Source organism: Lampetra planeri, chromosome 30 (genome assembly GCF_965212315.1).
Source record: "Lampetra planeri chromosome 30, kcLamPlan1.2.h2, whole genome shotgun sequence".
NCBI classification, from domain to species: Eukaryota; Metazoa; Chordata; class Hyperoartia; order Petromyzontiformes; family Petromyzontidae; genus Lampetra; species Lampetra planeri.
Window position 1 is genome coordinate 1,836,140 of NC_136136.1, and position 22,336 is coordinate 1,858,475.

A 22,336-nucleotide genomic window follows, 5' to 3' on the forward strand; every position below is an offset into this window, starting at 1 on the left:
TGCTTGGTGATGTATCGGTTGAACGTGCAGCGTTGCCTGTGACCTGTCCCTGACTGAATTCATGTCACGCGTGGTTTAATTTCACGTGGGACAAATTCGCTGCGTCCTAAAACCATTGCTGGATGAAGGACCGTGGGAGGTTATTTGACCATACTTCACCACGCTGATAATTGTACGTTGGTGCAGGCGGGATGCATAGAAGTGCAGCAGAACAATCCACTTTGCTGCATTGCCCACTGCGTGAAAGTGAATTCAGGTGCATTGGAAATCCAGTCATTGTAACTTGAACACAATGCGATGGGACATGGGCTGTCGTGTTTGTTAGGCATAAAAACAATGCATTTACCGAGATGCATAGGACCCGACTAAGTCCATTCTACGTGAACACATTGCATTGTTATCCCGAAGGTATTACGATCACCCACATTATTGGTATGATCGATTTGAACTCCTCGATATGGATGTATTGGAAGGCGTAGATTCAAGATTCAATTATTGTTTAATACTGAATGTAGTGGCCTCGAGTGGCTGAAGGGAATCACATGAAGCTATTACATACAATATATGCATTGAAAAACAGCGATCTTTACATGTGCAATTCGATTAGATTCCATGGACTATAGGTACAGATGCAATATTAATATATATCAATAGATGCATTGTCGCACCTAGAATTATTACGCCTATGTTTTCTTGCGTTCTTTTCAGGATATGCCATTTACAAGGCGAATCTCACACACAGTAGAAGTTTCAATACGACTGTATTGCTTTGGGTTAGATATATATATACGTACGGCAGCATTGTGACCGTGGGGATGCAAATACTTGGCCCAAAAGTAGTGCGCAATATAGCAACGATTACAATCCAACACCAGCTCACAAGGAGTCATGTGATCAGTTCAACAAAGTGTCCGCACCTTTGTGTAGAGCTGTCCCTACATCAGTAGCCTTGGAACAATGGCTTGTGACTGGCCAAGGCCAGGGTTACGTGTTTCCCCAGCGCCTTCACTGTGGCACTCCGTGGGAGGGATTTGAATCGGACAATGAGATCAGAATATCCATCTCATTGTGGTGCCGTTTTGAATTCTATTCGAATCGAGGCAAAATGAACAAAAACAAATATTCGCTTAAATTACCCACTTGTTGTTACGGTACTTTAATGTTTACGAATGTGTAAAAGAAGTATATTTAAGCGTTATATTTTTAAGGGAAAAAAAAGTCAACATCGGCGGTGGCAGTGCAAACTGCCACCGCCGATGGGCACGGTTGGCTACGTACGGTGCGAAATAAGTCCAACATCCATCCATGATGCAATCTTAGCCAAAGAGACCAGAATAGTCTCGTTTGCAAGAGCCACCAGGGTGATCATACTTACAAAAAGCAATGAAAAACAGTCCAACAATATAGCAAATAGAAGTCACGAGCAAGTTACAGCAGAGGTTGAAAACAGCACACAAACATCAATCAATATTAAATAAAATACATTTCGTTTTAAAACCAGTAACGGTAAGTTAAGTTACAGAAGCATCTGAAGAGTGATTCCTGCACTGATGTTGCACAGTTGTACCCTGCTAAGGGTGGCCATTCTGCCTTGTGAGTTGGGTTTGTCTGTCATTGCCTGCACTGTGGCTACGATGGTGCACTGCTAATAATCGGATTATATGAGCATGCATTGTAAATTGTTACGCGATATATGCAAACTGTGCAGTATATCTGTTGAATAAATTACATATAAATTTTTGCTGCTTAGAAATTTGTACGAGGTATACGCACTATGCTGTATATATATCAGTATATATCTATGCAACGTAGTGTTACATACTTAAATATGTATTTACATTTCAATACATAACATAATTGTTATTATGATTTTTATTATTTTCCCCACACAAAGCCATAGTCCCGATCCGTTTCTGCTCTGCCCCATCTCTGGAGCTGCTGTTCAGTTTTTATCGCAATGGATGCAGTCTGACTGAGGTGAGATGTAAAATAATGTCAGAGGTCTCTCTCCCCTTCCCTCCAATTCCTCTCGCGCCTTTGAATTGCTGCCTTCTGTGCGACGGGTCAACCAGAGGTGGGACAAAGTCATTGTTATGCAAGTCCAAGTCGAGTCGCAAGTCATCAAATTCATGACTCGAGTCTGACTCGAGTCCAAGTCACATGACTCGAGTCCACATCTCATAGGTGGGACAAAGTCATTGTTATGCAAGTCCAAGTCGAGTCGCAAGTCATCAAATTCATGACTCGAGTCTGACTCGAGTCCAAGTCACATGACTCGAGTCCACACCTCTGGGGTCAACACTCACCGACTGTTCGTCTGGTCTGCACTCCCTGCAGTGAACTGTTTACATGCAGTGGAGTAGCTGCTGAGTGTGCAGGCGGTGAACTGCGCCACGTTCCGCGAGCTACGGGAGCCCAGGTCTCAAGTTACAGAGAAAGAGAAAAATATTGTACAGGAGATCCCATTTTAGTATTGGTACCAAGGCCCATGCCAACCATGCTATGCCACTACTTTACATGTCAACTCTGTGCAGGGTTTCTGCATCATTTGTTTTGGGGGTTTTCTTTGGATGCATACTGCCAGTTCTTTTGGAACTCGTCATATTATGTGGGCATTGCTCAGGTGTATAATAACAACAATAACCACCATGTATTTAGCCTATTGTTTATCTGTCCACTTGTTTATGGATGGCACAGTTTAATTTTGCTGAGTGCAGCTCATATATTTTACGTGAAGAACTGCAGTCTGCCAACTCTGTATGGAAATGTATGCACTGTCCACTCTAAGATGTGTTGAAATCACATTGTGCCCGTGTGTGTGGACTACGAAAACTGATTTTAAAAATATGGCTCCCCCCCCACACTTCCCACTTGTGTTAGCAGCATCATAACAGGATACAAATAATCCATTTAGGAATCTCAAAGAAGTGTTTCGAGAATGGACTACAAAATATTTAACATTTTTTAATCCTTTACACAGTATGAGGCTCACTTTCACACGAGCTCTGCAATGAGATTATAACGTGACAATCCAATGTCTTTTTTTTTCAATTCTCAGAACAGGAATTGGTCAAACCGACATTCACAGAGTTAGAATTTCATCAAATCAAATTGCAAAACCGTATTTAATATACATTTTTCGGCAGTCATTTATATTCAGCTGAGACCATCAAATCATTAAACTTCAGAATCCGGTTTAATCAGGCGGATCAATGCCAAATCCAGACGGTGGTGGCACATGCCTATAATCCAACACCGCGGAGGTGAGGGTTGGTACATCACAAATCCCTTGGGCATTGAGGTGCCATGCCCTGGCTTGCCAGGAGAACGCGGGAAAGCGAACGTGGACTCCCATCGGTTCCAAATGGATGGGATGAAGCCTCTCCCCCGTGCACGCATGGGTTTTGTCTGGGCGTCCACTTTTCTCCCACATTAAAAAAATTATTAAATGGCTAAAAACGCCTTTACATATAGAGGGCCACAGAGCTTGGGAAACTGTTGGCATCTGCTCCACCACCTGCTGTCTGTGTGTCCCCGCGATACAACCCGGAAGCCTATGCAGCACAAGGGCGAAAGCCTACGCCGTAGCCTTAAAACAGGCCGAGAGACCGCAATGACGAAGTGTCATCTTTACGCGGAGACAAAGTGTGCTCCAGAAGCTGCAATGCAATATGTTTTTCTTAAATCGCTGTCGCTGACCACAGGCCCAGAGCTCCAAAACGCAATGCAGCCATCGACAAAACAGCACCCTCGAAGGTGCGAGAGATGAATGAGGGTGGACACATTCCTTGACTCTAATTGTGACGTCTAGAATGCGCTCTTGGCCAGCTTGGCCGCGCGGAAGGCCTGCATCACACTGGAGCACTCGCCCATCCGGTGGCATTCATCGGAGGCGGCGTCGGTGGCGGCCTCTGTGGTGGCGGCGGAGGCGCCGGCGGCGGCGCCGGCCGCGCGCGGCGTCCCGAGGGGCCGCTCTCCGTTCTGCGGCGCGGGCCCGCGGCCGCCCGGGGTCGCCGGCCGGGCGGGCCGGCCGGCGCGGGAGTGGCGGGCGGCGCGCATCCTCCTCAGCAGGCGCAGCGCCGCCTCGTCCCAGTCGGAGGGCAGCAGCAGCAGCGCGAAGGCGGCGCAGATGAGGAGGGTCGCGTTGAGCCGCACGGCGCTGAAGTCCACGTCGGATCGCAGGGCGTCCGTCACTGCACAGACGACGCACCCGCGACGTCCCCGTTATAGAGCAGCTCCCCGCTGACCTTGATCCCTTGCGTTACCAGGTAATCGCGTACGCGCGCAGCCCCTTTCGTCAATCCGCTGCTGGATGAATGCTGCCCCACCCCGTGCGGGTCATCGGGGTTATCTAACCGTACTTCGCCATGTTCGTCAGTGCGGTTTGGCGAAGACGGAGAGCACGAGATATTGGAGCAGAGTACAACACAACCGTGGATTTAGCTCCACTGCCCTCTGCTAAACCTTATATTTATATAGTGCCTCATATCCAAGGCGCTTTACAAGGGTTATAATGCTACAATGAGGTTGTCTTCGGGTGATATGGTGGCATATGAGAGGAGGAGGAGGAAAATAGGTGAGGGGGTAGGGATGGGTAAGTGGAGACAACCTCGTGGGAACGGGAATCACGGTGGGTGCCGAGGGATGAAGGATGGGCCAGGGAGAAGACGTGGGGGTCTTGAGGGAGGAGCGGAAACTCGACAGGGAGAGGGGTGCTTCTCGCTGCTTCATGTGGAGGGGAAGTTTGCTCCGGTGCAAGGGGGCGAGTAGGGAAAGGAGCAGAAACGGTGAATTGTGCACAAGGAGAGGGGGAGGTGATGAGTGGTGGGAGGGATTGAGAGCGGAGCGGGCGGGAGGGGACGCTGTGTGTTGTTTATCGTGATGCTCGCCCATTGAAACACGATCCAGGCTCAAGTCTGCTTAGCTTTCGAGATCTGACAACAGCGCGCACATTCACCGATGTGATTTGGTCATAGGCGTATACAGCTGATCCGACAGCTGGATACGTTTCACACGAGAGCCTATGCTGCCGAATTATTTTAGCAACACCATCGTCACCTAGTTGTCCATCTTCACGACTGTATACTGATGCCAGGTATTTCCACTGACTCTATATATATAGCCGGCATCTAATTGATATGGATGTCCCAAATCTAATGGAAAAAATGTATTTTTACATACTGGTGAGTAAGGGGTGATTTGGCCAGATCAGAGCTTAGAACTGGGATGTTACCCAGGATGGTAGGATTATGGCACCTGCCTTTATTAACGAGCATCAAGGGACCGTGAATGATTCTCCGCGAGGTGATGCACGTACAGGTAAATGCAAAGGCGCTGCCTTGATGGCAAAGAAGGGCCTCCACTAGCAGCAGCTCTACAGATCCCCTCCAGATTGTATGTTTTTGGCCTACTCTTCCACTCTTGACAGACGGTGATACAGGACCACAGATTGTTGTCTCATCTGAGACGACGTTTCCTTGCAAGTCAATCCACTGCTGGATGAGGTCCACCCCCACCAACACCGAACGAGTCGTGGGGGTTGTTTAATCACAATTTACCACACCGGTCAATGCAGGTTGGTGAAGGCCGGTAGCATAGACGTGGAAGCATAGTGCAGTACAACAAAGGGTACTTGCCTGCGTTTCCTGGCACACTGAGAAGCACCCCCAGGGAGATGAATATCGGGTAGGTGACCACCACTCCAAAGTTAACCAGAACGTTGAACACTGAAAATCAAACAAAACACCATCACAACGTTTTTGGAGCAAAGCCAAGTGAGCAATAAACACATCTTGAAATATCAACTGTTTTATTGTTAATAATTTTCAAAGTATGAGTGGAATTTTTTTTTGTAATTTTAAGCCTCGAAAATGTTTGAGACGTGTTGAAACAGCGTTGAGGAATGGCTCCCCGTTGGACCAACTTAGAGGCACTAAATGGAAGGATGCGTTGGAGCAGTGGCACAATGGTTAGCGGCGCTCGACTCTGAACCCAACAACCTGAGTTTTGTAACCAGCATGGTGAAGTATGGTCAAACAATCCCCATCCAAAGGTGGATTGACAAAGGTGATGTGAATCATCATCATCATTACGACGTAATGGTCGGAATGTGTCTTACCATTTAGCATGCTCACGTAAACGTGACAAAACCACGCACGGTTTGCGTGCAAATAAATGTCCTCGCACAATCGATCAGAGGTACAGAGACGAATGATGCCTCTATTTGTTCACACTATGAGACCTCCTTTACCAGTAGCAAAATATAGTAATAGGTTTTTACCCTTTCATCTGGTACAAAAACTGACACCTTTATACAAGGGATCATGTTTGCAATAACCACAACACAAGCAGTCAAAATGCAAACAAAAAGAAACAACTCTGATAATGATAATGATATGCACTGTCCTTGAAGTTGATTGGTCCATAACCGAGACAGCTTTTCTTAGAGCCTAGTCTCCATTGGTGTTGGACCAGATGACGCCAAAAGGCGTATAAAGGTGTCAGTTTTTGTACCAGATAAAAGGGTAAAAACCTATTACTCTATTTGTTCACCCTGGTAACGAAGCAGGTAACAATCTGCAGTCCTGGCACATTGCTGACTTGATACATCTTCACTGTTTATGACCAAATCCTATGTCCTATTTCTAGCACGTATCTTGCAATTTCTCTCCAGTTTATTCAGTCCTCTTTATTATCACAAAGGAACAATCACCTGTGATTTGCATATAGTCTGCAGGCATTGCAAACAATACGGTATACTCTTAAGCCACACTAATGCGAGGTTGCAAGCGGAAAAATCGATGTTAATGTATGAAACTATCCACGCTTCCTTGCCAACTGGAAGTGCCTCAACGAGTCCCAGAGCTCGCTCGCTCTCAAGGAGTCCCTACTTGAGAGGGGCCGCTGCCGGCCGTACGATAGCTCACTCACTCACTCGACTTGCAAGCCAGAGGTCACCCACCGGTGTCAATCTCCCGGGGCGGAATTTGGAAACAAGTTTATTAAATTCACCACCCCCGCCGCTCACCCCCCCCCCTACCATCTCTTGTCTACCCAGCAGTATATATTCATTTGTCATTTATAACTATTTTGTAACTCTTTTTTTTTTACCAGATAATTCCAACTATAGTACTATACCGCCTTCAACATTTATGAACGACGGGGTGTTTAAGGTGAGCGATTTGTCGTATTATCTGGCCGTATAGCAAATGAAAAAATACAAATACTTTACTATGCAAGTTAAAAATGCGTGTTTTAATATTTATGTGTTTTTTTTCATTTAGGGCCCCTTTATAACATATTCTACAAGCCCCGCATTAGCTTAATCCAGCACTGCGTCCATGCCCATACATGTTCTCATGATCAACAACAGCCACAATGTATCTGTGCCCGTATGAAGTCCTGAAAAGAATGGATGTCGACTCGAGGCGACCGAGTCAAGTAGAGGAATCTGCAATTCTTCGGACACGTGACCGGGATGAATGGTGACCGGCTGCAGCGCCGCACCGCACGGCCGCCGCCGCGACGCGAGGACACACCGAGCAGCAGGCAGGCGAATCCGCACACGTGTCCCCAGGGCAGGGCGGCTGGCGAGGGCCAGTACTCGACGTGCGTGAAGTACAGCGCGACGGGCAGCACCCACACGAAGAGCAGGTCGAAGAGTCCCAGCGACGAGAGGAACTGCGACGCCTCGCCAAGCGTAGCGCTGCCCAGCAGCATCTTGCACAGGATCTGCGGGGGGCACGGCGAGTGGGGGGGGGGGCGCTTTAATCGACGGCCCCGATCGTATCGCCGCCGGGAGCCCGCGGACGGATTTGCATCGCCAGAGAATCGCCCGGGCATGGGTCCCCGGTCTCGTCAGATCTCAAGAGGCTAAGCGACGGTCGAGCTTGGCTAGCACTTGGAAGGGAAGACTGGCAGGGAATATTCGGCACTGTAGGTTTGGGCTACAAGGTGGACAAGAGATGGTGGTAGATCAGTGGATTCATACTCTTGGGTTTTTCGGTAAAGTCACGTAGGTAAAACATAAAAAATAATACAAATAATAATAGAAATAAAATAATAAATCACGACGTTTCGGAGGCAACACAAGTCTCCGTCATCAGATGGGACCGTCACAGATAGATTTACTGGCTCAAGTAAACCCACTCACTACGTCAAGGGGTGGAAACTGGAGTATGACATTAAAACGATACTCACAAAACAGCAATTTTTAACGGTGTTATGTTTCTCTTCTAAGACGTTTGGTCGAGCGTAGAAGAGTAGGCCAATAATACCTCCCCGTTAAGTGGTGGCTGTTCCTCAAGCAGTGTGGCATGAGAGACATGTCAGTGCTGTACCTTTACCGTTTATTACGTCTAATTTTTTTTACTTGTTCATGTTCAAGCATTAATATGAATAAGTGTAACTTATCTAAATAAATAAAAAATCTCACGTGTATTGCTTTTCATGGGGCTCTCATGGAATGTTGGGCCATGGACAAATTCCCCCATTTCCTCTCCACCCCATCCCCATCTCTCTGTCTGGCTCTGGCTGGAGGTTACACGAAGCACATGCTGCAGTGGGTCGGCAGAGCAGCCTGTGAATGCCCTCTCCGTCTCAGAGTGGCTCGCCATCTCTGGCACGTGATGCACTGCAATAAGTGATGGGCCCTGGAAACAATTAAACCGTCTAGGAAATTAAACACATCGTCTCGGCCCCGTTCTCTCCCCGGACTCTCTTTGCGGAATTATTAATGAAACTGTTTTTTTACTTCCATAAATCCTCTGGAAGCGAATTCTTTAACACAAGAAAACGGTGAACTATTGGAACGGGTTACCCGCCAATTGAATAGAATCTGACTCTATAAAGAGTACACATGGCAGAGGCGATGTGAGAAGTAGGTCAGTGGAAACAAGTCCAGACCTGGCTAAAGTATTCTAATGGGAGTCACCATCCATGTAACGTGCTGGCTACCGTCGTACCGGCTGCTCGATGCGGCCCCTGTAAACCCTCCCTTACAAAAAATACAACGATTTCGCACGGAAGATATGCTGCATATTCTTAGGTTTTTTCGGTAAAGTCACGTAGGTAACAAATTTAAATTAATAAAAGTGAAATAAAAATAAAATAAAAATCACGACGTTTCGGAGGCAACACAAGCTTCCGTCTTCAGGTGGAACCGTCACAGCACGATAGCTGTATCACAGCACGATAGCTGTATCACTTGATACAGCTATCGTACTGTGACGGTTCCACCTGAAGACGGAAGCTTGTGTTGCCTCCGAAACGTCGTGATTTTTATTTTACTTTTATTAATTTTATTTTTTTACCTACGTGACTTTAACGAAAAAACCTAAGAATATGAATCATTGCAGTCACGAAAGCTTCAAATCTAGATATGCTGCACTTACTAGCCATGTAACGACGATGCTTTGATGAAATCGATTCAAGTTGATTCACTAGCACGTGCACAGCCCTTTAGTCAATCCACTCGTACCGTTGGATTTGGTTTATTACTGCAGGAGGGTGCCAGGGAGATAGAAAGCTCCAAATGCGGGATTGCTGCATTCACTGCAGATGTTACTTCAAGCAAACAGAGTTTCAAACACGATTACTGCAGGCGAAGTTATATGTATTAATGACGGCGCCAAGATGGCAGGGCAAGAGTCTTGACACATGGCCAAAATTCATAAATGCTTGTCTTAGAAATAGAACGATGTATACCAGCGTGACAATTTCAAAAGGAACATTAATTGTAGGATAACATCTTGGTAATCAACATAATGAATGGCACCTTGTAAAAGAACAAATGAGATTATAAACCCACAGATTACTGGATTAGCCTCTCCCTAGGGCGGTGTATAGGCCATGGGGGTTAGAGGATCATACCTCAACACGCTGGTCAGTGCGCGTATTGGTGACGGCAGAGAGCGCAGACGTGAGGGCATAGTGCAGTACAACAATGGGTTTTGCTGCGCCGCTGTTCTCTGCTGCCACATCAGCTACAACACCTGTGTTGTACACAACGGCCACTCATACAATCACTCTCCGGGCTGACGCCTGCTTAGCTTCTGAGATCTGACGAGATTTCGGATGATTTGGTCTAAGGCTCACTCGCAATACATGTATCAAATTGCATGTTAAAAAGCTTTTATTTACAATGTATACACATGTTACATTTAGGCTAATGAGCGAATTCATGAGACGGTACAAGTGAGAAAAAAAGTTCCTGAATTGAATTGTCGATCACAAATTACGAAAATTCATCAAATTATCATGGGAGGGAGAATCATGGACTTTAGTGACATCTGTATATGCTGAGGATGCCTCCGTCACAACATTATTAAAGTGCAGGCCGGAAAAAAACCGGCTAACGAAAACGTGTACAAGAAAAAAAAACCTGTACACAGCCTCTGTGCATTGTGTTAAAAACCATGAGCAGCAGTTCCTGAAGAGGTGCATTGTGGTCCTCTCGTCTTCGGCCACCGTCAACGTTGTTTTTGGCTGCTAGCCACCGAGCAAAGACGGTGGTCACCGCATCGCGTGGCGCTTTCAGATGCGTTTCTGGGGCCGTCTGGAACGCTCTTCCTTCCGATATCAGGAAGCCGCTTGGAGCGATGCACTTTTAAATCATCTAGATTTACAAACTCATTTCTTTAGAACTGCTTTTAGTGTTTAGTTTGTTGCCCTACCCCCACACCTCCGATTAGCACGATTGGCTACGTACGGTGAGAAACAAATTCAACATACACACATGCAAAGTAAGTTTGAGCAAATGTGACCGATCGACAGGCAGCTGCGATACAGAGGCAGACAACAGCGGGCGGACCGGCGGCTGTCATTGTCAGCACTCATCGGCACAGTCCCTGCCTTGTAGAGGGCGGACGTGGAGGCGGAGCCGACAGCCAGGGCCACCCCGACCACGGAGTCGTGGTTGAATCCGTCCACGTACTGCACGTAGACCATCATCACGATGCCGGCAATGGCCAGGATAGTGGCCACCATCTGCGGCAACGCGGGAGGCGGTGTGGGGGGGACATTGGTTAGTGAGGGACGTCCCGTGGCTGAGTGGCATTTGCAGTGGTAATTGGTGATCACACTGAAGTGGCGGCATCTGCTCCAAAGTGGGACGTTAAAGATCCCGTGACGTCAGTCGCAATGAGTAGGCCACCGTTTGCCGGCGTAAAAATAAAAATACTAAATAATAATAATAACCCGCATAATTCATCCAAGCACTATCCAGGCTCGACCCTGCTTCGCCACCGTGATGGGGGCGCATTCCAGGTAACGTGGTCGTAGACTCGCCCCACTGACGACTGACGCTGCCAGTTATTCTAAGAAATCACGTAACGGCCCGCACGGCCAAGCCACGCGGGTATAAATGGGTGTCACGGCAGAGAGTCGCGCGCGCACCCTGGGCACACGCGTGTGGCTAGGGCGGCACATATGCAGCGGGGCCATGCACCACCAACTGCATCAAAGGCCGAGACGCACGTGACGTGACGCATCGATTACACTTGAAAGTGACGCGCAGGGCGGTGGTCAAGCACGCACATCAATAGCTTAAAACATTGGGGGGGGGGGGGGTGTGGAGGTTGCTTGATGTCATGCATCATTTAAATGTGTCGCTTCCTGGCCCATGAAGCACCAATTTCACGCACCTCGGTTGGCTACCTACGGTACCAAGGAAGTTCAACACACATACATACACACACACATCAAAGTAAAAGGTCTTCCTGCATCAAGTGCCAGATTCCTAGCTCCCCCTGAAACCCCCCGAGTTGACAGCTCGGCAGATGAATGAATTGCACGCGCGCAGAGATGGACTGCAAGTTGAATGCAAATCGAGACGCGATAGATGCCGCGGGTATTGAGAGGTCCGTTCATTAACTAATGCGCCGCATCTGTGTGCGTTCAGCCACAGTGTTTATTCGGTAGATGTCTAGTTTTAATCTAACCGTGCATGTGGCATCACCGTGCCATGAGCACGCTGACCCGAGGTTGATTCACGGACGTAGCTAACATCAACGACTGCTCATGAGCCCTGCCTTGGCCAACCGATCGGTAGCACGGTTGGCAACGTACGGTGCGAAAGAAGCTCAACATACATCGCAACCTGCTCTCATCATTGTGGTGAAGTATGGTCAAAAACAATCATGTGACTTGACAGGACTTTGAGTAGACCTTCATCCAGAAATTAATTGACAAAGGGCTCGGTATAATATATTTTCATTGCATCTATGTTGATTTTGTTCGCCACGACGTTTATCCATTTACTGAGCAATGTGATATTTTAAATGTAATTTCTAATTAGTAATTCATGGCGAATGTATTCCAGCAAACCAGGAAGGAGGCTATGCATTAACAATTAAAGATCATGCCCCTGGAGTGAGAGAGAAAAGTAAGCCCTGGCTCCCATCGCAGGGATGTGGAATGTTGAGGTGGCCGCGTGGGTCAGAGGTCAGAGAGGTGAACTAACGCCGCTGTGAGATCCTGGATTTGAATCTGAGATCCAGCTGCCCGTGATTACACCGGGTCTTGAAGTTTAGCAAGTGAATGGTCTCAGCTCAGTCGCCAATGACTGCACATATTAATATTCGGTGTTTAAATTAATTTGGGTAATTCTGGAATTAGAATATCGGTTAGGCTGCCATGTGAGGAATGTCAATCTCATATGAAGGTGTGTGGGGAAGTGCACCCCTGATTGACTAAAGATGACGAGGCGACACGAATATATATATTTGTATAGAAGTTCCATGAAGTCTCCTACGTCCTTGGGCATGTGGGATCGCACTCCGCCGCGAGAATTCCGAACAGCAGGACATGCCGCTGGGAATGTGGGCACCATCCAATAATGAGGATATTTAATTTTTCAGCCAATTCTTTGCAAAATCATAACAGCGCTCTGACGCGTCAGCGGGCTGCACCACGGGGAACGAAACGTCGGACATCGTGCCGATAGACAGCACGCGCGACACGACACGAAAACGCATCCGTGAGATGAACAGCAGCCACGAGAACCAACGCAGCGGCAGAAAAACAAATCTGACAACTGACTCGGCAAGCTGACGGTGGACGCCAAACAGACGAACGAGGAGGACCAGCGTGACACGTCGCAGGCTTTCACGACCAATGGAATCGATAAATGTGTCGTGAAAACCCGCCACCACCCGACAGCCAATGAGTGAGTTCCGTCACGTAAACAAAACGTGCCAATTCGTATCTTATATTTCAATAGCGCATTGATCCAATTCGTTACGACTCCATCACGCGCGGGTGTGTTGGAGAGTTAAACGCCACGACGAGCCGAGAATCGATCTGGAGGCACTTGGGCCAGACGCGGGGGCTCTGCCTCACCCTGACGCCCACGAAGCGATCCTTGAGCACGATCCACGACAGCAGGAACACGAAGGCCTTGTTGCAGCAGAAGAGAGCAGAGGCGTCGCTGGGCGGCAGCTTGCGGAGCGCCAGCAGGTACAGGTAGTGCGTGGCGAGCCACAGGGCGCAGAAGGGAGCCGCTCGCTTCACGAAGAGGCGCGCCGTGACTCCCTCCTCCCCCCGCAGCCGCACACACTCCCTGAGAATCAGAGACGCAAACAGACGCGGAGGTTTGCCCTCTTCCTGTCGCCCTCTCGCGCCACAGATTCCTCCACCCATGGCCGAGGACTCGGTGCATTACCGCGCTGGCTTGTTTTGTCTCGTCCGCGATGTGTTCACGCGCCTGCTGCTATAATGCAGGTCACAGCAACACACTCACGCGCCCAAGTTACCCACTCGCTCACGCGCTCCACCACCCACTCCACCACCCACTCCATCACTCACTCCACCACCCACTCCATCACCCGCTCCCATCCGCTCACACGCCCAACCATTCATCTATCGCGGTGATTCTTAACTTGGGGTGCACGCACTCCCTGGGGGTGCGAGACATGACATTTTTTTAGAAGGTAAATAATCGAAACACGAATTGGCACGTAAGTACAACTACTTTGTTTCATCAACCCTATGTATTTATTAACATTATACATTTTTTTACGATGAGAACCAAGGGCGCACGGCTGCAGTAAAGGTTAAGAACCACTGGTCTATCGCACTGATCATGGTTACTGTCCCCACTGCTTCCTCCGCCCATGCACACATTCAACATTTGTTTCCCAGCGCAGTATCCATGCTGCAGCCTACGCCCCTCCACACCCACGGGTTGAGAACCGCCGCTGAGCGCGCGTGTTAGCGAGACCTCCTCCTCCGCCGCCGCAGAAGAGACGGACAGAGTCAACGCTTTTGAGGTCTCACGCGGCGACCCCTCGGCTGAGACGGTGTTCCGAACAAACTAAAAAATCAACAACATCAGCCACGTACCGAAAAATCTTGATGGGAGAGCGCTTGTCACCGCGGTGGCTGAGCACGTGCATGGCGTAGTAGATGGGGAAGAGCAGCACGTTCCAGGCGGTGGAAAACCACGCCAGGAAGAATGGCGCAGACACCTTGCAGAAGGCGAGGCGGGCGAGCTGGCTGGCACCGACCAGGCACCCGGCCACGGACACCGAGACGAGAGCCCCCAGGGCGACCCGTGCCAGCACGCGGCTGGAGCATGGTGGCGCCCTGCGGACGGGGCAGCAGCCGGGGCAGCAGCAGCAGGAGCAGCAGCAGCGGCGAGCGGCGCTCGCCTCGCTCGCATCTCGAGTCTCGTCCTCGAGTCTTGTTGGCTCGGGGCTGTCGTGCCTGGCCCTGCCTGCGCGGGGGAGGGGTGGGGGCGGTAAGCGCGGCGCTGCGCGACAAACAACAAACCCTGGCCACCAGCTCACGGCCACGAACACCAAGTGACGATTATCTGAAGCGGTCCTGGGCCTCCCCTAGGTCGACTCAGCCTCAAATGAGTACCTGGTGCGGTGTGTAGAAATTAAACAACGCCACTGGGGAGACAAAGGCGGTCGGGCGTGGTGCTGGCCACCCACCCCCTCTTGTGCCGTGCCGGCCTTCATAGGTGCTACTCGCTAACAGCACTTACCCCAACAGTCTGTTTAATCATCTACGAACTTAAGAGACCAGGAGGACAACCTCATTTGCAAGAGCGACTTGGCGATGATTTGTTTGAGTGGTTCGCGGGCTACTTTTGGCACTGTGACAAGCTCGGACCCTCACCTACTCTTGTCCCACTCTTGCGACTGACGACAGGGCATCTTTAACATTCGCTGCGAAGCGGGGCATCACTTAGTGTGACACCCGCGGTGACCGTGAGGGCGGCGGCTGGTTTCGAACCCTGGCGCCTACGCAACGACATCGACACGCGGCCCTGGCGATGTTTCGCACTGCACGAGCAAACGTTGTGCCCGACCACGTTCCGACGTTCCGTGCGATGCGGCCAAGCGTGTCGCGTCTCTCGCTCACCTTCAGTGTGGCTGAGAGCCACTGCGGGTCCGCCGCAGGCAGTTAGAGGCGCCACTCTGGGCGAATGCTTCTTCATTGGTTTTGCTTTACCCTGCTGCTGCTGATGCTGATGATGCTATTGCTGAAGCCACTGCTGCTGATGATGATTCTGCTGATGATTACAGCGACCCCCGCGGACGATTTCCTATCCAGCGCGCGCACGTGAGTGTCCGCAGTGGAATAAACACCGTGCGCCCCACGTGCACAAAGGCAAAGATCCCCCGTGTAGCCTAAACGGGCTATTGGGACAAGTGCTGTCAGCGAGCGGCACTTATTAAGGCCGGCACGGCACACGAGGGGGTGGGTGGCCAGCACCACGCCCGACCGCCTTTGTCTCCCCAGTGGCGATTTTTTTTTTCTTTACACACCGAACCAGGTACTCATTTGAGGCTGAGTCGACCTAGTCGGAGGCCCATGTCCGGTTCAGAAAACCGCCACTGATGTTGGCCATGAGCGGGACTCGAACCCGAGTCGCCGGGTTTGTAGCGCAGCGCGCTAACTGCTCACTACCGCTCCGCACACACACACACGCGCGCGCGTGTGTGTGTCCACGTCTGTGCGTTCGCGTGTGCGCACACGCACGCGTCACACGCGCATAGATTTGCGCAAAAACAAACACTTGGCTCCAACCCCGCACTCGAGCAGCAGCAGCAGCAGCGCATCTGTAGGCTCCTGTCTCTCTCTCTCCTGTGGATCTCACCACCACAGGCAAATGTGTCCCCTCCTCAACCTTTCATCCTTTGCAGCTATCATCAAGACACTTCAGCAAGCATTGCAGCGCCGCTATCCATAGCCGCGTGGCACCACAGACAATTGATGTTTGTTTCTTAGCGCTTGGTTAAACTCAGATGGTTTGCGGCATAACACCACTTCTTTCTCCCTGTGGTGCATCAATTAATGTCATTTTCCCTTTTTAAACAATAAAGAGGGTAAAGGTGCAGTACTGACAATGTCTTGCTCACGTCACTGCTGGCGGAATGGCCTATTATGTACAGGGAGCTTCTCTCGTGGAAGGTATTTGGCCTATTATTCCACACCTGCCAGATGTCTTGGAATATGTTTTTGATACATATGCAGGGTTTCCCCCCCATTCTCTTGATTTGATATTTTGTTACAGTCCTCCCCAGAACATTCATGACTATTAGATCGTTATTGTATGAAACTCGTTAATTGGCAGGACACTCTTGAAAAAAAGTCACGCCACTTCGTGTGGCTCTCCTGCACAAATATGTGCATTGTTATTAATTGAATGATGGTGGTTATATCACATCATCACAACTGTTATTATTATTATTTTTACAATTCTGGACCGTTGTAGCAACCTTCGGTAATCATCTTCCTTGTAAACAATGCTTTTGTTTACATAATAATAATGATGCTTCGGTAAGAATAACAATCACCAGCAGCAGTCGGAGTGTCATTTCCCAATGAAGGACTACTCTGATGATCTCTGCTAATCATGTTTTTGTAAAGTAGAATAATAATCATCATGCTTGAAACCAATGATTTTGTTGGCAAAGGTCATTGCTTTGTATTTTCCCCAAAAAATATCAGCATCATAGGTATCTATATCACAATCTCTCTGCATTAATAACATTCGCCTATTAAAACAGCCCTTTCTCAATTAATTTCCGAAGGCTTTCCCAAGCCGTGTAGGTCGTGAGCGTGTATCGACCATACTTCACCACGCCGGTCACGGTAGGCTGATGATATTGTGCGGGGGCCAGGACCGGTTCAGATATTATTCGCCACCGATGTTACCCGCTGCCGGGAATCTAACTCTGACCTGCGGGTGCAGAGCGTCGTGCGCTAGCCACTGAGTCACCGCTTCACACACACAACTCCTGCCTTGCAAGCCACGCTTTGCTTTCCGAATACAATGCGTTTTTTTTTTAAATAAAAATCATCGTCATCATCATCGTCGTCCAATCCTGCACATATTCCGACAATATTTTGTGATTGTAACCTTCGCTTGAGCGGCAAATAATTGTTGTTAATCCGACACCCGCAGCTTTGCTAGCAACGCCTTTGTCACCGGAGTCTATAATCAGAGTCGAACCACAACGTGGAGTTCCACTAACGCACGTGGATTTCCCGCAGGGCACCTATCTCGACCACACTCTCCGTCGACGCAGCAATGCTCCAGCGACACCAACAGACGGCACCCCGGTGTCTGTTGATGCAGCACGGTATACACAGAAGTAGTGCAGTGGTTAGCGCGCTACACACCTGGCCACCCGAGTTCGATTCCCGCTCACGGCCAAGACCAGCGTCTTGTGCGGTGTGTAGTAAACATCGCCACTGGGGAGACAAAGGCGATCGGGCGTGGCGCTGGCCACCCAACTCCCCTCGTGTGCCGTACCGGCCTTCCTATGTGCTCGCTAACAGCAGCACTTGCTCCTAAAATCTGTCAAGGTTAACCAGGGGGATCTTTGTATATGGTAATAATACAGCAGGAGCGTTTGCTTCGCCGATGAGACCCAGGATGTCGAATCCAGCCCAGCGTTTTACTTGCTTTAGCAAATGCTGCTGGATAAGATTGCTCTGAAAAAAACCCCGATGGCCTTCAAGCAGGCGCGGTTCGTGTCCTCTAGGGCCGATGGGACGCCGCTCCACCGAGCAGCTGGACATGAGAAACGATTTTTCTAATACAAAAAAGTACTTTTCTATTAATTGCTTTGTTGTGTCTTAAAAAATAAATAAGTACATAATGATTACTTCAACGTGAATTCCCTACTGCAGATAAAATGTTAAGTTGTTCGTATTAAAAACCGCCGCAACGCCACGGTCTGATGGCTTTGTGCCTCGGGGTGGTCTCGGGGCGGCTGTGAATGTGTCCGAGTGAGAGATTTCCCCTTCTTGGTTCACTACGATCAGCGTCTAGCGTGGTAGCCACGCCGCTTGAGACCCATTCAGGGCGGTGACAAAGGCGCCCGTGGCCGTGATGAGTCGCGAGGGTGCATCGTGCAGAGAGATCAGCTCACAGCCGAGACGCTCGATTAGTCAGTGTCAGAGGGGGTTGTGTGTAGTGTGGACTTGAGGCTCATGGGGACAGCATTTGTGTGCGTTGTTTTGTTTCGTGTTGTTTATAAATGCCTACCGGGAGGGGCAATAACATGGCGAGGTTTTTGTTTTTACAGATGTCACTCACAACAGCCACGCCTAGTGGACATGCCACGAGCCGCCACTGACTAAATGTCCCTAATCTATCTCTCTCTAATCTCCCCCATTAACACAACTGACGTGCTTGCGTCCGGGGATGGGATTCAGACTCCGCTTGCTTGACCATCGCCACATAAATAGCCTCTTGTTGTAACAGCTCTCTCGCTGGTTCAGCAGTTCCACTGCTGGATAATTTTTTTCCGCCTGAGGACGACCGCTTGTGTTGCGATCGAAACGTCGTGATGTGTTACTTTTGTTTTATTTTTCTTCCTACGTGACTTTACCGAAAGAACCAACAAATATAAATGTATTTTGTTTCGATTTAAAGCTTTCGTGACTGCAGGGATTCATCTTCTTGGTTCTTTCGGTAAAGTCACGTCGTGAGAATTGTATTTTATTATGTTATATTTGTATTATTTTATTATTTCCCTTCTACGTTACTTTACCGAAAGAACCAATAAGATGTATTGTGTTTATTGTGTTTGTTGTGGGCGGCAGTGGTAATCGTTGTGCTTCACGGCAAGAACCCGGAGTTCGATTCCCGACTCGGGCCACCTTCCGAGCGTGTAGTTTGTGAGTTTCTCTCTCCCTGCTCTGCATGGCTGCGATTTCCTCCCATAGCTAAACAAACAGACAGAAAGCCATACAACGTCACTGGTTTTGGCCAAACATCCCAATGCTGAACATTTTACCTGTCAAATGACGTACTCATTTGGGATTACACACACACAGCAGCAGCAGCAACATCGCCACCCGCCTGCGAAGTCAGGAACTCCTCTTGAATTATTGGAGACTCAACGGAGCTGTTCAGTGTTCGTACAGTGGCAAGACTCTGTCCCTAGATGGCAATGCAAGATCGAGAAATCCGCTACCGTCTGCACGTCAAGTTAACATCTGACGGCATACCGTACACATGCAGCCCTACTATGAGCGTATAACCACAGCTACAGACTTAGTGCTGTTTGGAAGCGAATCATCAAATAATGCATTATTTAAATGCATGCCTATACAGGTCACCATACTTCAAATAGAGATTAACGTTGAACATTAACTGGCACGACTATTTGAGTGCGTACAATGGACAGGAGGTACAAGAACAATGGGCTTGCATAATGGGTATGCATAATGTACGTTGATTACCATATATATAACACAACCGGCAATGGATACCCATAGTCATTATATGCATTCGTTCATCCCCACCACCACTTCGCTCACGAAGGGCACACAAGTGACCTCATCACATCTACCCCTCTATTTGAGGAACGAAACAGGAGAATTTCTCCACATATCTGGCTATTTGCCTGATGAAGCTAGTTGTAATTACTGACGAAACATCGTACTCAGATTGTAATTGTTGTGGCTTTGCTCTCCAACACACCGGCGTGCTGTACTAGTGACGAATTGGCCACGTTCTGTCTACGTGACAAACCCCTCACTAGTTGGCTGTGTCGGGTGGTGGCGGGTTTAACGACACATTTATATATTTACGCGACCTAACCCAAGACACCTGTATTACGGGTGATATTAGTCGCGAAAGCCTTCTACATGCTCATCCACAGCCAGTGTACGCGTTCAGCCACGTTTGTCAATTCACTGCGGCATGAGTGCCTGCCCGCGCCATGCGGGTCGTGTGTGGGGTGGGCAGGTGATTTGGCCATTCTTCACCACTCTGCTCAGTGCTGGTTGGTGAAGGCGGGGAGCGTCGACGGGGAGGCATCGGCGTGGGTGCTGCACTGCCCTGTGCTGCCAAAGTGCTCGCGAACAGCACTTGCCCCAACAATCTGTTAAAAGGCTATACGGGGTAACTTTGTCTTTGCTGGACACCACGAACCCGAAACGGTAATACGGTCCGCAACTTCATTTTGTCTCCACAATAGTTGACGTCGAACTGATACAACATTGCGGATATTCATTCAGGGGAAATTTCAACGGAGTCTCTACATCATTGCGTCAAACGTGGAATCAAGGCAAACATTTCCATCACAGTTGAAGGATTTGCTGGCGTCACTTAACCGCTTGGGAACACGAACACAACGTGAATCGATGTCGTTCGCAAATGTGGCCCATGTAGGCCATCCTTCAAAGGGCCGAGCAGATGGAAATCTATGGGTGACACCTCTGAGCTGGTGGATGGGACAGCGCAGTCCACAAAGATGTAATGTAGTACACAATACCCCCTGTATGTAGTACATCCCCACCACCACAATATCCCCTGTATGTAGTACACAATACCTGTGTGTAGTACACAACACCCCCTGTATGTAGTACATCCCCACCACCACAATAGCCCCTGTATGTAGTACACAATACCTGTGTGTAGTACACAATAGCCCCTGTATGTAGTACATCCCCACCACCACAATAGCCCCTGTATGTAGTACACAATACCTGTGTGTAGTACACAATACCCCCTGTATGTAGTACATCCCCACCACCACAATAGCCCCTGTATGTAGTACACAATACCTGTGTGTAGTACACAATACCCCCTGTATGTACTCAGGCTTAATATGTGGCCCTGAATTGTTGTGTAGGAAAACTTCTGAAACCTTGACAGGGCCCTCCTGAAAATTAGTCCTGAGACTAATCGAGGTTTGGCTAGGTATTTTTATTTTTTAACCAGGTAAGGTCCCACTGAGATATACAGCTCTTTTTGAAAAGCGACTTGGCCACAAATGATAGCTCAACGAAGTGGCTTATGGTGTGGAAATGTGTAGCAGCCAAATACTCGAAACGCATCTTTCTAAACGTCGTGGGGAAAACCGGAGGACCCGGAGAAAAATGTACGTGACTACGGGAAGAATATGCAACCTCCAAATATACAGCAGGCGTCAGGGCTGGGATCGAACCCGTGCGCTTCTGTATACCAGGCGAGGCAGCTAACATCTCGCCACCGTGACAAGATGTTAACTGCCTTAAAATCACCCCAAACAAGTGAAATTCAACAACAAAAAATCCACCAAAGTGCCGCAAAAATTGACCACTACCACCGCGATCACAAAGTCCGAATGTTACAACAACAACAATAACGGGTGCGACAACTCACCCAGGTGCGAGCAGGAGAGGAGTGAATCTCTGCGGCTGCACGCGAGCCCTGCCCGCGGCGCGTAGTGGCCGTAGCAGCTTCCCGTGATGCGCATGATGCGCTGCTCGATGGACGCGAGACCCCCCGTGACGCTGGGCACGTCGAGGAAGGAGCGAGACGCGCGGACCCCGTCCGCCCCGGGGAAGCCCCCCCACGTCTCGCGCGCCGCGTGCAGCGAGCGCAGCTGCCCCAGCTGCGGGCTGATGTCCGACAGGCGCCGCATGGGGAACACGTGGGCAGGCACGGCTGCTGCTGCTGGGGCTACTGCTGCTGCTGGGGCTACTGCTGCTGCTGCTGGGGCTACTGCTGCTGCTGGGGCTGCTGCTGGGGCTACTGCTGCTGCTGCTGCTGGGGCTACTGCTGCTGCTGCTGGGGCTACTGCTGCTGCGAGGATGGCCTTTGGCTGCAGGTGTCCTCGGATGCAGATGGTCCTGTTGGAGGTGGTTCGGATGCAGATGGCCCTGTGGCAAGAGGTTCAGGTGGAGGTCTCTCGGATGAAAATGGTCCTGTTGCAGCTGGTACGGATGTAGATGGTCCTGCTGCAGGTGGTTCAGATGAAGGTGTCTCGGATGTAGAGGGTCCTGTTGCAGCTGGTTCGAATGCCGATGATCCTGTGGCAAGAGGTTCAGATGAAGGTGTCTCGGATGTCAAATGGTCCTGTTGCAAGAGGTTCAGATG

General features: G+C 49.4%; 1 protein-coding gene across 1 annotated transcript; it reads right to left on the reverse strand.

Annotated features, from left to right (window-relative positions):
• Window positions 1–2,968: 2,968 nt before the first annotated feature.
• Window positions 2,969–21,881, reverse strand: SLC35F3 (solute carrier family 35 member F3). Its single transcript, XM_078608422.1, has 7 exons — window positions 21,620–21,881; window positions 14,341–14,713; window positions 13,339–13,558; window positions 10,852–10,986; window positions 7,539–7,731; window positions 5,637–5,726; window positions 2,969–4,193 (listed from the first exon to the last, which is right to left on the reverse strand). Exons 1-7 carry the CDS (start codon window positions 21,879–21,881, stop codon window positions 3,808–3,810), a joined length of 1,659 nt encoding a protein of 552 aa, XP_078464548.1. The 3' UTR covers window positions 2,969–3,807.
• Window positions 21,882–22,336: the final 455 nt, after the last annotated feature.

Coding starts and splice junctions, on each gene's coding strand:
- SLC35F3 (XM_078608422.1), bottom strand. CDS start 21,881: ATGCGGCGCCTGTCGGACATCAGCCCGCAGCTGGGGCAGCTGCGCTCG. Junction 14,714..21,619: donor CCTCTCCTGCTCGCACCTGG/GTGAGTTGTCGC, acceptor TCCCCCGCGCAG/GCAGGGCCAGGCACGACAGC. Junction 5,727..7,538: donor ATTCGCCTGCCTGCTGCTCG/GTGTGTCCTCGC, acceptor TTTGATTTTCAG/TGTTCAACGTTCTGGTTAAC.